The sequence below is a fragment of the Vidua chalybeata genome, chromosome 2 (assembly GCF_026979565.1).
Source record: "Vidua chalybeata isolate OUT-0048 chromosome 2, bVidCha1 merged haplotype, whole genome shotgun sequence".
NCBI classification, from domain to species: domain Eukaryota; kingdom Metazoa; phylum Chordata; class Aves; order Passeriformes; family Viduidae; genus Vidua; species Vidua chalybeata.
Window position 1 is genome coordinate 32,811,744 of NC_071531.1, and position 14,116 is coordinate 32,825,859.

The 14,116-nt window shown below is 37.0% G+C and overlaps 1 protein-coding gene across 4 annotated transcripts in view; it reads right to left on the minus strand.

Annotated features, from left to right (window-relative positions):
* The window catches only part of HERC2 (HECT and RLD domain containing E3 ubiquitin protein ligase 2), a 103,039-nt gene that overhangs the window by 51,226 nt on the left and 37,697 nt on the right, over positions 1-14,116 (minus strand). For all 4 annotated transcript variants that reach the window (XM_053933750.1, XM_053933745.1, XM_053933736.1 and 1 more), the window contains 22 exons: positions 13,875-14,068; positions 13,147-13,347; positions 12,271-12,499; positions 12,072-12,196; positions 11,498-11,676; positions 10,378-10,562; positions 9,844-9,999; positions 9,394-9,579; positions 8,385-8,555; positions 8,179-8,282; positions 7,918-8,068; positions 7,099-7,313; positions 6,098-6,230; positions 5,874-6,001; positions 5,556-5,751; positions 4,828-4,964; positions 4,150-4,323; positions 3,923-4,059; positions 3,690-3,841; positions 3,080-3,271; positions 2,061-2,248; positions 79-271 (listed from right to left, as the gene is read on the minus strand). In XM_053933750.1, the coding sequence (XP_053789725.1) occupies positions 79-271; positions 2,061-2,248; positions 3,080-3,271; positions 3,690-3,841; positions 3,923-4,059; positions 4,150-4,323; positions 4,828-4,964; positions 5,556-5,751; positions 5,874-6,001; positions 6,098-6,230; positions 7,099-7,313; positions 7,918-8,068; positions 8,179-8,282; positions 8,385-8,555; positions 9,394-9,579; positions 9,844-9,999; positions 10,378-10,562; positions 11,498-11,676; positions 12,072-12,196; positions 12,271-12,499; positions 13,147-13,347; positions 13,875-14,068 (3,726 nt within the window). The remainder of the gene's footprint in view (positions 1-78; positions 272-2,060; positions 2,249-3,079; positions 3,272-3,689; positions 3,842-3,922; positions 4,060-4,149; positions 4,324-4,827; positions 4,965-5,555; positions 5,752-5,873; positions 6,002-6,097; positions 6,231-7,098; positions 7,314-7,917; positions 8,069-8,178; positions 8,283-8,384; positions 8,556-9,393; positions 9,580-9,843; positions 10,000-10,377; positions 10,563-11,497; positions 11,677-12,071; positions 12,197-12,270; positions 12,500-13,146; positions 13,348-13,874; positions 14,069-14,116) is intronic.

The window sequence follows — 14,116 nt, forward strand, 5'->3', positions numbered from 1 at the left end:
ACTCTTTTATATTACAAAATACCAGTTGTAAAATTCAACTAAAACTGTGCCTCCACTTTTATAACTTTTTTTTTTTACCAGAATCATCCTCAGTGTCTGAATCCTCAGTTGTGGGCTGCGTTGCAGGTGGTGGCTCAGCTAGTTTGAGATCATATTTTCCCTCCTTTCCCATTCTGTAAGAATTTGTACTTCCAGTATCCCACTGCACTCTAATCCAGCCATCTTCTCCCAATTCTCCAATCACACGACCCAAACCTGGTGTGGGTCCATCCTGACAGAAGAGAGAGGTTCAAGTTACTCAATCGGCAAAGCTAATTTGTACTCCAAGCTCATAAAATAATAATGCAATTGCTCCTTTTTGCTGCTAACCCAATGATTAGGCAGCAAACATTCAATGGGGTTTCAAAACTCATGCATGAATTTAGAAAGCATTTCACAATTTTCAAAATAATCACCCCAATAAACTGCATATTTGGACATTCATGATTAGATCTCTTTTACTATGTCTTACATACGTAGAAGTTATATCCTACTTAGTTGGAAATGGATACTATTATAGCAAATAAGTTATTCAGTTTCCTGTTAAATAGTAAATTAGCAGAGTCTTACTAAAAGAGTATTTTAAACATCTCCAAAAATGAAGCTAAACAAATAATTGACATATTTTATGTTAATTCTCCAAGGCTTTTGTAGTAAATGGTCAGAATTGCACAGCATTGCTGTAAAAGGGTGAAGGATTGATAAAGCTGATTGTGAAAAACACAAGCTGGGCCTCTGGCTTATCTTGCACCTGGCTCCAGCAGGGCCTAACAACTGAGCGATGTCTGGAGTGACACGGAGCTCTCATGCACCCTTGTTGTTCCAGCGAGGCACAGAAGGGCACCGGGACCCAACCAACAGCCACACTACTCCCTTCACCATGAAAAGCAAACCTGGTTATAAATCCAGTTCCTTCAGGAGATATGGATGCACACAGAGACCTCTGATGAAGGTCAGGGAGCCCCTGCTGCTGCCTCAGTACATGGAGGAGAACCGAAGTGTTTATTCTACCTCTTTTGTCAACTATAAATTTTGGCAGAAGGTAACCGAGACCTTCATTGAGCCCTATTATAAACTTAGGCACCCCTCAGGATGCAGATGAAGGGAAACATGGGATGTGTAATAATGCATGCATGGCCAAAGTCACCAAACCCCACCTATAGCATGATCGTTCCATCCCATTGGGGCAGGCCAAAATTCACAGTATATACATGTGGTATATACTGTTTATTTACAGTATATACTGTTTATTTACAGTATATACAGAGTGGTTTCAGGGGCAAGAAAGGGCTGGAGAGGGAAAACTCTGTCTGTTGACTGGCTACATCTCTCTTCTCTTCTTTTCCCAAAGAGAAGCCTTTATGTGAGCTTTACTTCTCCAACAGTATTGGAGCACACCCAGGAATCACGCAGATACATATATGTGTGTGTGTGTGTGCATATATATATATATATATGTGTGTGTGTGTGTATATATATATGTATATATATATGTATATATAGATATATGTATATATATATATATATGTATATATATATAGTGCTATTAGATCTCTTGCTATACTTTGTGTCACAACACATATTAACACTCTGTAGTTAGAGCACTCATCACCAGCAATCCTGAGCCTGCTTTTCTGGTGCTTCAATTAACCACAATACTTGTGAATTGGGATCGTACAAATCCTTACTGAATCTATCAGACCTACAGAACTGTAGTGGTAAACTGCACTATTTGTGCTTCCATGCTCATGCAAGTTCTCCTCCAAACTCAGACTTACAATGCTAAACTGGGCAGACTGCTGAACAGTCAGAATTTAAGCCCAGCTGCAACCAGCCCCTCTGATCTCTGAGGACCAGCTGGAATGCAAGATTTATTTCTGTTAAATTCCTATATCCTTAATTCAACATTTTTGGAATGTAAAATGCCCTTAAGTTTGATGGACCAGAAACTTCACAGACAGTCCACTGAACAGAGACTTTAGATAATAACACACCCAAAACCTGTATGAAAGAAGTTGTACCTGATCACCCCATTTCCAGTCTACCCCTCTGACCACTCTGGTACCAATTTTCATCATGGCTGCCAGCTCTGGTCCAGAAACAGGGAGCTGAACAGGTGTAGTTTCCTTTCTTGACTCTTCTAGGACCGTGGCAGAAGCCCCATGAGAAGAGGCAATCATATCTTCTTCAACATTATCAGAACTGGGTCCTAACAAGGAAAAACACAAAAGAGATTAAATCCACCTACACATGTACATACATACCTTTATATACATGTCACATATGAACTTACAGGCACGTAAACTTTGTCATATAAAACCAGTAACAAACGGGAAAGCTGACTTGCAGGTGATAAGTCAAATGACCTTTTAGAAAACTGAGGTGTAGTGGTTTTGAATGCACAGGAATTGAAATACTTAATTTTGAATGAAAAAACAAGTGACAAATAAGAGACATTAATAATGATGACTCAACTGGCTCAATGGTTCTACAAACAGAATTTTTTGAAAAACTTTCAATGCACACTCCACTTAAACGCAACTTACAGGAACAAATGTTTGCTATTATATAAAAAAATAAAGAGAAAAACCATGGCAATTTGAATCATAGCAAAACACACCAGAGAACTTCTATAACAGAACAAAGAAAGCTCCTAACTTAAATATGAAGACTGAGAACATCTTTCATATGTAGAACAATCGAAACTGAGAGTAAAGAGTTTTTACTATTTTAATTTTAAATTCCCCATTTTTAATTTATTTGCAACAGTTCCACCAAAACTACACATTAACTGAAATTTTAGCAAAAGATGGCCAATAATAAATAATAAAAAAAAGACTGAATAAAGGCTGCAATTAAATTAACTTCTTTCTCAATCATGCTTGCAGATGTGGTTTCTGTATCAGGGTAAAGGTAAATAGCATTAAGCACTATCTTCAAGCAGCAAAGTGATTCTGTAATTTGGGTACATCAACAGGTAAAAAATACAGGAGATTGGAAAAGCAAATGCTTTCTTCTGAGTAAGAAAGAAGAACAGTACCTATCAGCCGCAGTGTGGTTTGTGTCAAGGCCAGCATGCCAGAATTGAGGAGCAGACTCAAGGTATTTGCACCATGCTGCAGCGTCAACATGTTCAGCATGACCAGCAGAAAACGTGCTTGTGGGATAGTTCCAAGACTTGGTCCTGCTGGATTCTCATTTGTAATTGTTTGAAGAGGAACAGGCTGCAGACCTAGTTCAAACATAATATAAATAAAGTCAGCTGACATCGGGAGCTACAATAGAATAGGTTATAGATTTGTTTGATTGATGGTTTAAATTATTTTTTATTCCCTGCTTGGCTTTGAGAACTTAAAAGCAGAAGTTCCAAGAAACTGACTAATTTGTATTATAATGCTAAAATGTTACTAATGAGTAATCAATCACCTGCTGCTGGGAAATCAGCAATATACTCAAACATTGAAAAGTGAGTTAACACGGAGTCAAGGTGGGAAGGTTAGAACAACACACAGAAACAAAGTCAAAGTAATTCTCAACACAAATCAAGGGAACTGATTTCAACATCCTAATTATTGGGAACTTAAAAAAAAAAAAGGCACTAATATTAATGTAAAACAGTTTTCTCCACAGAAAACAGCAGCAAGATTCACCTAGTTCTTTAAACTTTGCATTAGCATCTAGCAAGATGTTCCGGACATTCTGAATAGCCCATGCGTACAACTTTCCAAAAGTTACTTCCAGCAGCATCCTGTTGAACGGCGGGATCAGATCGACATCCTTCAGGCAGTCGGTAAGAGGCTCTCTTCAAAGAAAAACAACAACAAAAATAAGTATTGTTTTCTTATTAAAGAATTCTGGAAGCAAAAGCAACAAGAAGTTTTACCCTATATTGGCTCCTTCTGGAATAAGCCTCTGCCATCCACAGAACATGGCATACTGCACAGATGGGAGCAAAAAATTTTTAGCTGACAATTTCAGAATAGTGTCTATTCCCTCCAGACGAACTTCTGCTCTTTCCAGCTGTCAAACAGAAAAAACAAATTGTCATACTTGTGTAAATTGCTAATAACTGTCATAATTATCTACGTGGCATATTTTCATTCATGTCACCTGTTTTAATAAACATTTTCTCATTTTTTCTACATCCACCGGCTCTTCTTTAAGTGCAAATTCAACAATGGTGTTAAGGAGAGCAGACTGTGGATACAAGCCTTGAACATTTTGCTTCAGCCATTTGTATTTGTGGACACCTGTAACTGTACTCAGAATTGGCTGCCACTTATCCTGTAAAACAAGAAGGTAGTAAGTTAAAACTTTTTAAACAACTTTAAATTACTAAAAACATAAGTTATTTCATGCAAAACAATTTCCAAATTTAAAATACTGGGGGGACCAGGAGGGGAAATGAAAAAATAATACTAAGCTCTTTCATGACTTTTAAGAAGTTAACTCATTATCTTTTTTACTATTACTACATAAAATTTCAAATACCTTATGTTCAAAAAAAAGAGGAAGTAACCCGTCACAACATTTTATTTTGAAATTAAGCTCTAAGATTATCTATAATTTAAAAATTAGAGAAGGTATCTTCACATATGCTAAATACGTAGTACAACCTTATTTTTAAAAATCATTCCAGGCTTCACTGAAACAACATGTCACACTTAATTATACATACTAAACACCATTATCAGAACATTAAATGTCAAGTTATAGCAAGAACGCTTTAGCTCATTCTTTTTTCTCTTATTTTTATTGACAAGGTTGATTCAAAATCTAATATCCTACCTTGGGTGATTTGATTGGTATGGGCTTTTTATCTATAGGTACGGGACTGTGAGGTACCACACAAGATTCTTCTAAATCACTCTCTTCATTTCCTATTTTGGATTCTTCTACATCAGCAGATTCAGATTTTTTTGGCACTATAAAAAAAAAAAAAAATTTCATATAGTCTGGTTAGGTTTTACAGCATCACATTTTTAGGTTTGCATGATAATCTAAGCACACACAATGCTTAACATGTGTCTGTAATAAAATGGAAATGTATTCTTGGTAAACTCTGTCCAACTATTACCAAGTTAACTCTGGTATTACTTGCAGTATGCTTTTACCTTTAAAGACAAATTCAAAAAGCCCTTTGGTGTCTGTTCACCACATTAATTTATTTCCAGTTATATCATTGTTTGACTACACTTTAATAAAACATGATTTCTAAAAAGATGTGACTTCCAGTGGAATGTTATTAAAACCAATTCAGAGGGTCTGATATTGAAGGACCGTTTTTAATACACTGGAACATGAAGAAACACGTCTCAACTAAACCTGATACTTTTGTTTGCCAGTTCTTGCTGTAGGATCTGACATGCAACCACTGGTTTATAAAACGTCCTGAAAAGGCAGCAGAAAGCAAATGGCTTTGATGCTTTATCTAAGGAGTCTCATATAGCAGCAAACCTTGAAATAAGATGGATTTCCATTGTTTTAAAGAGAATACAACATTAATTCTGCCTTACCTCTTTTTTTCCTTTTTTCTCTAATGATTTTCTGAGCTACCCTTCGCCATCGGGGCAAGGAACTAAGAAGTTTAAATTTGGACATTATAGAAAGATCATTGCAAACTGCAGGACGCAGCTCATTGAATAAGAACCTCAAACGCTCAATGACAGGAGCGCAAACTTCCTTGTAAGAACGCCCTTGTTCCTGATGTGTCTACAAAAGACATTGAAAGATTAAATTACTGTATAATACACAATAAAATGAACAATATATAACTTTTTAATAAAACACTTCAAATGAAAATTCATCTTAACATCAGCAGCTAAGAGGCTTACCTTAATCAGTGAGCATTTTGCTTGGTAGACAACACGACACACATCCACTACAGATTTTGGTAAGGTTTTGTGCTTTACCTGGTCAACTCCAAGGGTACCAGGATGAACAAGAGACAGTGCTACATGACCTTAATGGGAGAAGACAATGTTTGAATATGCATTTCCAAAACCATCCGTAGCAGAGTTTAAACTGGTCAAAACAAACACACCACAAGCCTACCTACCCAAATCTTCATGCTTCAGTAGACAACACAGTAACAGACGTCCTACTTCTTCCACAGGATGCTCAGGAGGGAATGTGATAGGTGTTGTTAAGTGACACTGTTTACAGTATCTCTCTATTTGACACAAGAAGTCCTAAGAAAACACACAACAGCCTCTGTTTAACTTCAGTTTTAAAATACAATGAAAGGACTCAATACTACAGACAGCATTTGAGAACACCGAATAATCTCCACAATTTGAACTAACATTCCTGAGATATAATACACCACATGTGCCATTTAGCACACAGCAACTACAACCCAGTACTGTAAATACTCTACATCCTTTCTCAAGAGAAACATGACTCAAGGAATAAAGCTACTACTGCTTTGATCTCTTCATGAGATAGTCAGGTCATCTGACACAATTTTCAATTTATCTTCTGATAAATCATGATTCATCATTATCACTATTCCCAACTACTTATTTAGGGTTTTTTCATAAAGGAGATGAACTCAGAGGATTAGAAAATCTGAATGTATTACATAAGATAGTGCTCAGTGTAAATCACAGGGTTTTTCATAATCTCCACAATTCCAGCCATGTGAAACCTGAACCTCAAGACCCAAAGGGATTTTAAGACAAAGGCATATGTGAACCTGAAACATAAAATACATTTGCATCTTGACCAAAAAAACTCCATCCTAGTTCAACTGGAGATGAGCAGGATCTCTCAATGTTACTGAAACTTGATATGAGACGTAATGCATTACCAATTTTTTTGTAAGAATATTCAAATTTTTCAGTTCCCCCACTCAAAAATTCTGAAGAAATAACATACTATTATGCTATTAAATGAAATATACACATTTTATCCATTAGTAGTACTCAACCATTCTTTTCACAAAAAAATAATTCTGAAATAACTTTTCAGTTGTTTTGCTACAACCTTTGGAGAATTTTCACCACCATTACCACCCTTTAAAAACAGTATTTGTGCACAGAACTACTGAGGGCTTACCTTCACAGTGTGATCCTGAATATTATTATCTGCAATAGCTTGGAGAAAGGGTTGTGAATGGTCACTCAAAGTTAATCGATGTGTATATAGTTTTGATTTATTTGGGGTAGTGTTGCCAGGTGAGCTGCAATGGTCTTCATCTTTTTCCTCATTGTAACTATAATGAATCTGACTAGTTTGCAAGCCTCCAGAAAAAATTGATGACTTCAACCATTCTAAAATAAAGAAAACATGAGTGAATCTTCTGATCAAAGACCAAGCTATCAAGACTCAATTTCCTCTAATAAAATGCATTCACAGGCTTCAACAACATTTAGCAACTTGATCATTTGCTAAAACTTTTTCAAAGGGGAAAAAAAGGGTTCTGTAACCAAGAAACAATTAACTAACAGGGCAGCCATCATATGTTTAGAGATATAGGGCCTTAGCAAATTTTCTGCTAATAATACTGAATTATACCTTCTATTCCCCAAACCAAGACACCCAGTAAGAAAACACCCAATACCTCATGATCCACTCTTAACTGACAACATATTGGCGAGATAGGAGACTGTGTAGCATCATTTTCTATTTTATGTTGCAGACTATGAAATGCTAAATTCAACTGTCAAAATTATCTAATCTCTATTTAAATCTTGTTAAATTATTGGGATCTTGATGAGTGTGGTAGCTAATGCTAAGAATAAAGAACTTCTACGGAAGATATCAAGACTAGAAAAGTGATAAATTTTCGGTTAACTTATTCGCCCTTTGTCTTTTTCTTGCATGCTTTGACAAGCATTTATCAATTAATAAAGTTCAAAATGACATCCTGCTTACTGGCACATTCAATTTCCAGAGGAGAAAGTGGTGTGCTCATTGCCAGGTAGGAAGCATGCAGTCCAAGGAGAAGACCCAAATTCCGTTCTGTGTCTATCAGAGGCGATGACAAAGTGCTGAGATCTGGCGTTGTAATCACTTCCTGGTCGGGCTGCACAAAAGAAATAGCAATTGGTAAGTTAGAACTGAGCTCCAACAAGTAATCTGACAGCAAGTAATGCTTAACTTTAGTAAGCATTTACCCATTATTAACATTTTTACCTCTATATATTGGCCAACACAGAAGGCGTGCATTGATTCCCGTGTGTCCTCAAACTGCAATGCAGCTTCCAAAGCAACAACTGGGTCCTCACCAGCAAACTGAGCTAATGAAAAAATGAAGTAGTCAATACAGTATCTAAGAATTTGTTAATTCCACCTGGCTTTGAAACAGAAGTGATTTGTTTAAGTCAAATGAAAATTCTCACCAAGTATGCTACTGCCAGTTAAAGACTGGGTTTGGAAGTCCTTTATATCGTACACCTTCCCATCGATCACTGTCCAAAATCCTCCATCTTTGTTGTGGTTCTCTAGATCAGCCTTACGTATAAGTGTCACCTCCTCATTATTTCTGCAACTCTGGCCAGTAAAAAATGAACCTACCCATATAAAAGGAAAAAGAGAATTTCTCAACAGAAAATCAGAAAGTAAGGGGATTTTTCTGAACATTCTTTTAATAGTTGCCTAATCCAATTCTTCACATCTGTTCAAAAGCTGCTTATTTTTTTATACGCTCAGAAGTAAAAGTGGCTACTAGTATGTTTCTGTCTACATATTGTGCAATTAAACTGTCTGAATACTGTGTTCTAATGCACTAATCTTTAATGTCATTTAGCATTGCCCAGCTATATGGCTGTTTTGTGTGGAGGTGGAGCAGAACAATCAGTTTGCTGGTAAATCACTGCTCTAATCACTTCTTCCTCCAAATTACTTTGGTTTTATTACTCACTTGCCTGCAAGGAATTTGCTGTGTATTTAATTTCAGCTTAAATTCAGATTTTTTTTTTAATATAAAAGAAGCCTCTCTTTTGACCACAGACACAGCTCATATTACAAAGTGCCCCAAGAAAATAAGAATTCTTTATTTCAAAGCTTTCACATTACTCATCCTTTGTATTACAGACAGAATTTAGTAGCAAAATGCCTAGATGTACTACTCAGGTTTTCACTGCAACTTTTCATACTCAAAATGCAAAATGATGTGAACTACTTCTTGAAAAAGCAGCATCTGTACTCTGCTTAATGCTACCTCTATATGTAACCTCCTTAAGAATGTATTGACAGAAATAAATACTGCCTTATGACTGCAATATAAAATTTGGTTAATAAAACTTTGTACTGTGAAGTAAGATTCCCTTCCTGAGAATAGTTCATGAACAGCCACCATTTTTATACAGCTACTTTAAGAAAGCAGTACAGATGCTGCTAAGTTCATACCCATTATTCCTGGCCATGCTAAATCCTCATTGTCATCCCTTTCCTTCCCAGGGGCTAAGTGGTTAAATCTGTCTAGATGTTCCAGCAAGCCAGCCAATAGAGGAATAGCACCAGCTTCCTGCATTAATCCAGCATTTTTACTGAGGAGTAGCACTATAGAAACCACCAGTTCTGGAAGAAGAATGCCTAAAACAAAAAACAAACACAGAGGATACTTACATTTAGTTCAAGTTCTACATTCATTGCATTGCAGAAGTAAATCATCATTAATATACTCTGCCTTTGATTAGCATTGAGTACAAAGTTCTTGCCTTCCTCACTGACTTTTCCCTCCTTCTCTCCCATTAACCAAAAAATTAAACTGACTCCTTCTTAGTCATTTAGAACTTTCAAGAAAGTCTTAAAATTCCATGGAAGGGGAAGGAAAGAGGACAAGAAGTATAAACTTGCCTGTTAAATCTCCATCCACAACACAAGATACTTCTGCAAAATGCCTATGACTAGTACAAGCAATGCTGGTTGCCACAGGAAGTATATCACTAATGTGTGTGCACAGAAGAGCAGTGTATTTCTTCAGTAAAGAACCAACACCTAAAAGGTCAGGACCTGCACAAAAATAAAGGAAGAGCACAGAAAACCATCACATAGTCATATTTAAGAAACAGACTTCAAAAGCTGACACACTCTTCTGAAATTATGCCACTGGATATTAGCACTAATTTAGAAAATCACATTTTTTAAAATTTATACAAAGTTTATTATCTATCCTAAATTTATTATCCTATTACCTAACAAAAAAAAAATCACTTACAGAAAACAATGTAAATAAACGACTTTCAAACACTGTTCAGACAGCAACTAGGCTGATAATGAGACCAGATGATAAACTAAAGTAAGAAACTGCTATCCCATAAAATCGATTACAGAAATACTTGGGGAGGGGTCAGAGGTTCTTTTGCTTTTACCTTTAAAACCACAACTTACTGTATGTATTGGGGACCTGGCCAACACAATCTGCTGGGTAAAGTTTGCTAACAAGCAGACGCTGAAAACGTAGCAACAGGTCCAGAGAAGCAGATCTCTCCTTGCTATAAAGTTCTTGGTCCATGCAGGAAGAAATGCGACGAGCAACATCTTTTAGTTTGGCTATCGTCTGGGAAGCAATGTTCCTAAGTGGTATAAAAGTATCACTTAAGGGGAGCTCAGAGTGAAGACAGTCCACAGTCCATGGGTTAAGCTTTTGCTACAATTTTGCATAAATATGTAAGAAACCTCTGCAAAGTTTCTATCCAGAACTTTCACTCCTTTGCATTGTAGTGCTCAAAAAGTCAGTGGTTTTGTGCATACATTTTGGTTAACGGGATTTGTAAAATACCTCAAGTTCATGCTTTTTGTCATCACTCACTACAAAACACGATTTGACAATCTTCACTGAGAGGCTGCAGTGAAAGCCGTGACACTACATAGCTCAAAAGAGTCTCAGTATTGATTAAATTACATGGTTGCCATCACAATTAAGTGAAAAAGTACAATAAATTTCTTAGTAAACTCCTAATTATTTCCTGCTATACATCCTCTATGTTAAGTACTCCTTCAGCTCCTCTGGCTGATATAAAGCAGCTTTGTTTTCAGCACTCTAATTGGTCATGCACTCACAACTCTCAGTCAAGAATTTATAATGGAGGTTTCTTCCCTGCTGACAGTCTCCTTGAGGCAGTTCTAAATAACTAGGACAAAATACTCAGTTCTAAACAAATTTCTGGTGATTCTCACACTTTGTAAGGACAGTCTTTTAAACATTTGTCCTGTACCGGCTACAAAAACTTTCAGATACTTCTTTCAGAGAAGTATCAAAGTCCATAAAACCAAGGCAATCTTCCTAAAATTGGGTAATTTAGTATAGAACATTGCTCCTTAGCAAACAGAGCAGAATTACAGATAAGCTGCAAGAATGCTCAATATTTTGAATTCTGAGGAGCTAAAAACGCTAGCTTTTTTTTACTTTATTTACTAACCAAAATTAACCATTGTTTAGCTGACTAGTTCATAGGAAGTCTAAATACATCTTCTGTACAAAAGTAAAAGACAAATTCAAAACAATTACCTTAGTAACTGCTGAATTAACTGAACTAATGGTAAACTTTGTTTTCCTGCAGATTCATAGATTCCAGTGTTAATAAGGTCTTTGTCCAATGGAGTTCTGCTCCTGTGAAGTGTTGATGCATTTGCTTCTTGTTCATCAATTTCTTTTTCTTTCTGTGCTTCCTTTTTTGCTTCAATATCCTAAAAAAGTAAATCAAGTTAAAGAAAACACACGAACTTCCACTATGATTATGAAACATTTTGCTAACAAGCATTCATGGTAATAAGATCAAGTTACTTTTACCTACAGCAAAAATGAAACAATTCCTACCAAACAAAATGAGTATTGTATATTCTGTAACAACCATATGGGCACACTTCTTTAAAAACAATTATAATGTAAAAAGAAAGGCAAAGTGAGGGATGAAGGTGGTAAACGTAAAAAAGAGTAGGGCAACTCCACAAAACCATGGTGGATACATGCCAGGAGCTGCTGCACAGTTCACAACTGAAGGCACATTTACTCTTGTATTTAGAAAAGTAACAAATCCAGTACCCTGCAGAAGAACCTGAACTGCAAAACTGATGAACTATACCTGAATTTCTGCAGTAATAGCAGCGTTCAGTGCAGACTCTAAACCTCCATCAGCCATCAAGCTGCCCACCAACAGGTCAATCATAAATCTACGTCCTGGGCTGACATTCATTTCATTTCCTGAAACTAAGAATGGAAGAAGCTATCAATGAAGTCAAAATGCAAGGCCCAAACAAAGAAGCTTCAATTTGAGGACTGACCTGCACTGGGCAGGAGCGCTGAGAGCGCCCTGGCGCGCTCCTCTGCCGTGGGCAGCAGCACGGACCAGCCACTCTGCAGCACCGCTTGGGCCGCCGACTGCACCGTGTTAAGAACCCCAGCGTTGCTGGCCAGTGTGACCACTGTCTGCTTCAGGCTGTTGAGCAGGATACTGCCCAAACCTAAGCCAAGGCATTCTGGATCTACCTGATGACTAATGGCAGCATGAAGCTGAAATAAACGCAGCAGGGGGAAGAAAAAAAAGGGCAAATTTTAATTAGTAAGTGAGATGAACTTCATGGGAATGGTAGGAAGTCACTCCTGGAGCAAGTGAGTAAGTTCAGTGACTGAGATACAAGCTTTCACTTGCAAATCCATAAAATTACAGGGAAATGCTGGCTTGCCTATATCCTGAATTTAAACCAATACTTAAAGATTACGAATGGTAGCTATAAGCCCCGAAAATTTGAAGTAAACCTAAAGGATAACCTAAACTGTTTCTGCATCACTACATTATGCTAGAAAAAACAGCACATTTTCAGTGACTGTCAGACACCAATTAAATAGGTCATTCACTTTTAAATATGCTATTTAGAATTTATAAATATGCTGAGAATCTCTGACTATACAAGGCTTAATCCATTTATATATTGTTTTTATAGTTCATTCTTAATGAAACCCAGAAGCTGTCAAGAAGAACAAAAAAACACCACTAGATGCCAAATTTCCAAGAGTGTAAAATGACAGTGTAGTTATTTCACTTTTTAAAAATCAATAGAAGTGCTTTAAGGCACATTAAAGGTCGTAGCTTCCATCCAAGCAACTTAGTAAAAACATTCAGCACAATGACTGCTGAAAGTGTAAGAAATTGAAGGTACCTGAAGTCTTAGAAGATTTAATGTTGCCACAGCCATACACTCCTTTTCCTGAGGAGGGGGCCAGTCAGAGGACCCATCCATTCCCTCAGTCACTTGTCTCAGTAACAGATCCAGCTGCTCAAATGTCATGGGGCAAACATCCACCACAAAAGGTACCCGCAAGCCTATTGACCATTCTGAACATGATGACCAAGCAAAACTCTATAAATGGAAACAACACACAAAGTTCCACAGTTAGTTATTTTCTAAATATGACACTGACTACAGATAGGAGTGTAAAGCTAAATCTGCCTTTAATCAGTAATAGATGATGTGGAAATAATACCAGCACAACTGTCAAAGAGAATGCTCAACTTGCATCCTTGTAAACATACATAATAAATCCAGACAGATCCAGAACACTCTTATCACATTTTCCAATGTGTTGTCATACCCAGTCCAGATATCTCACTACTTCTGCCACAGGAAACATTTTGCTGACAACTCCTCAATTGCTGTGTCACAAAACAGATAAATAGCTGCTTCTCAGAATACCCAACAGAGGGAAAATAATCACCCCTTTTTGGCAGAAGAACTGTGCAAGATTTTTTTTTTCCAAAGCCTTCATTTACTCAGAATAAGGAGGTATACAAAAAGTCATGCAAGCACAGAAAGAAGGACCAGGATTATAATACAGAACACTAACCTCAGTGGGAAGTAAAACTAAAGAATTCAAAATTAAAGCCTACCTGAGCAGGTCCACAAGCAATTCCAACTATGTGCTTTGTGTCTAATCCTGGGAGAGCTGCGGGCTCTGGTTTAGTGATACGCAAGGTATCAAAATGCTGACACTGATCATTGCTTCCCCAGCTGTGCACTTCACTGTCTTCAGTCAGCGCTAAACAGTGGGTAGATCCAGCTGCCACATCTATCACTTTCTTTCCTGGTAAGAAAGTTAGATATAGAAAATATAACTTAGATACAACAATTA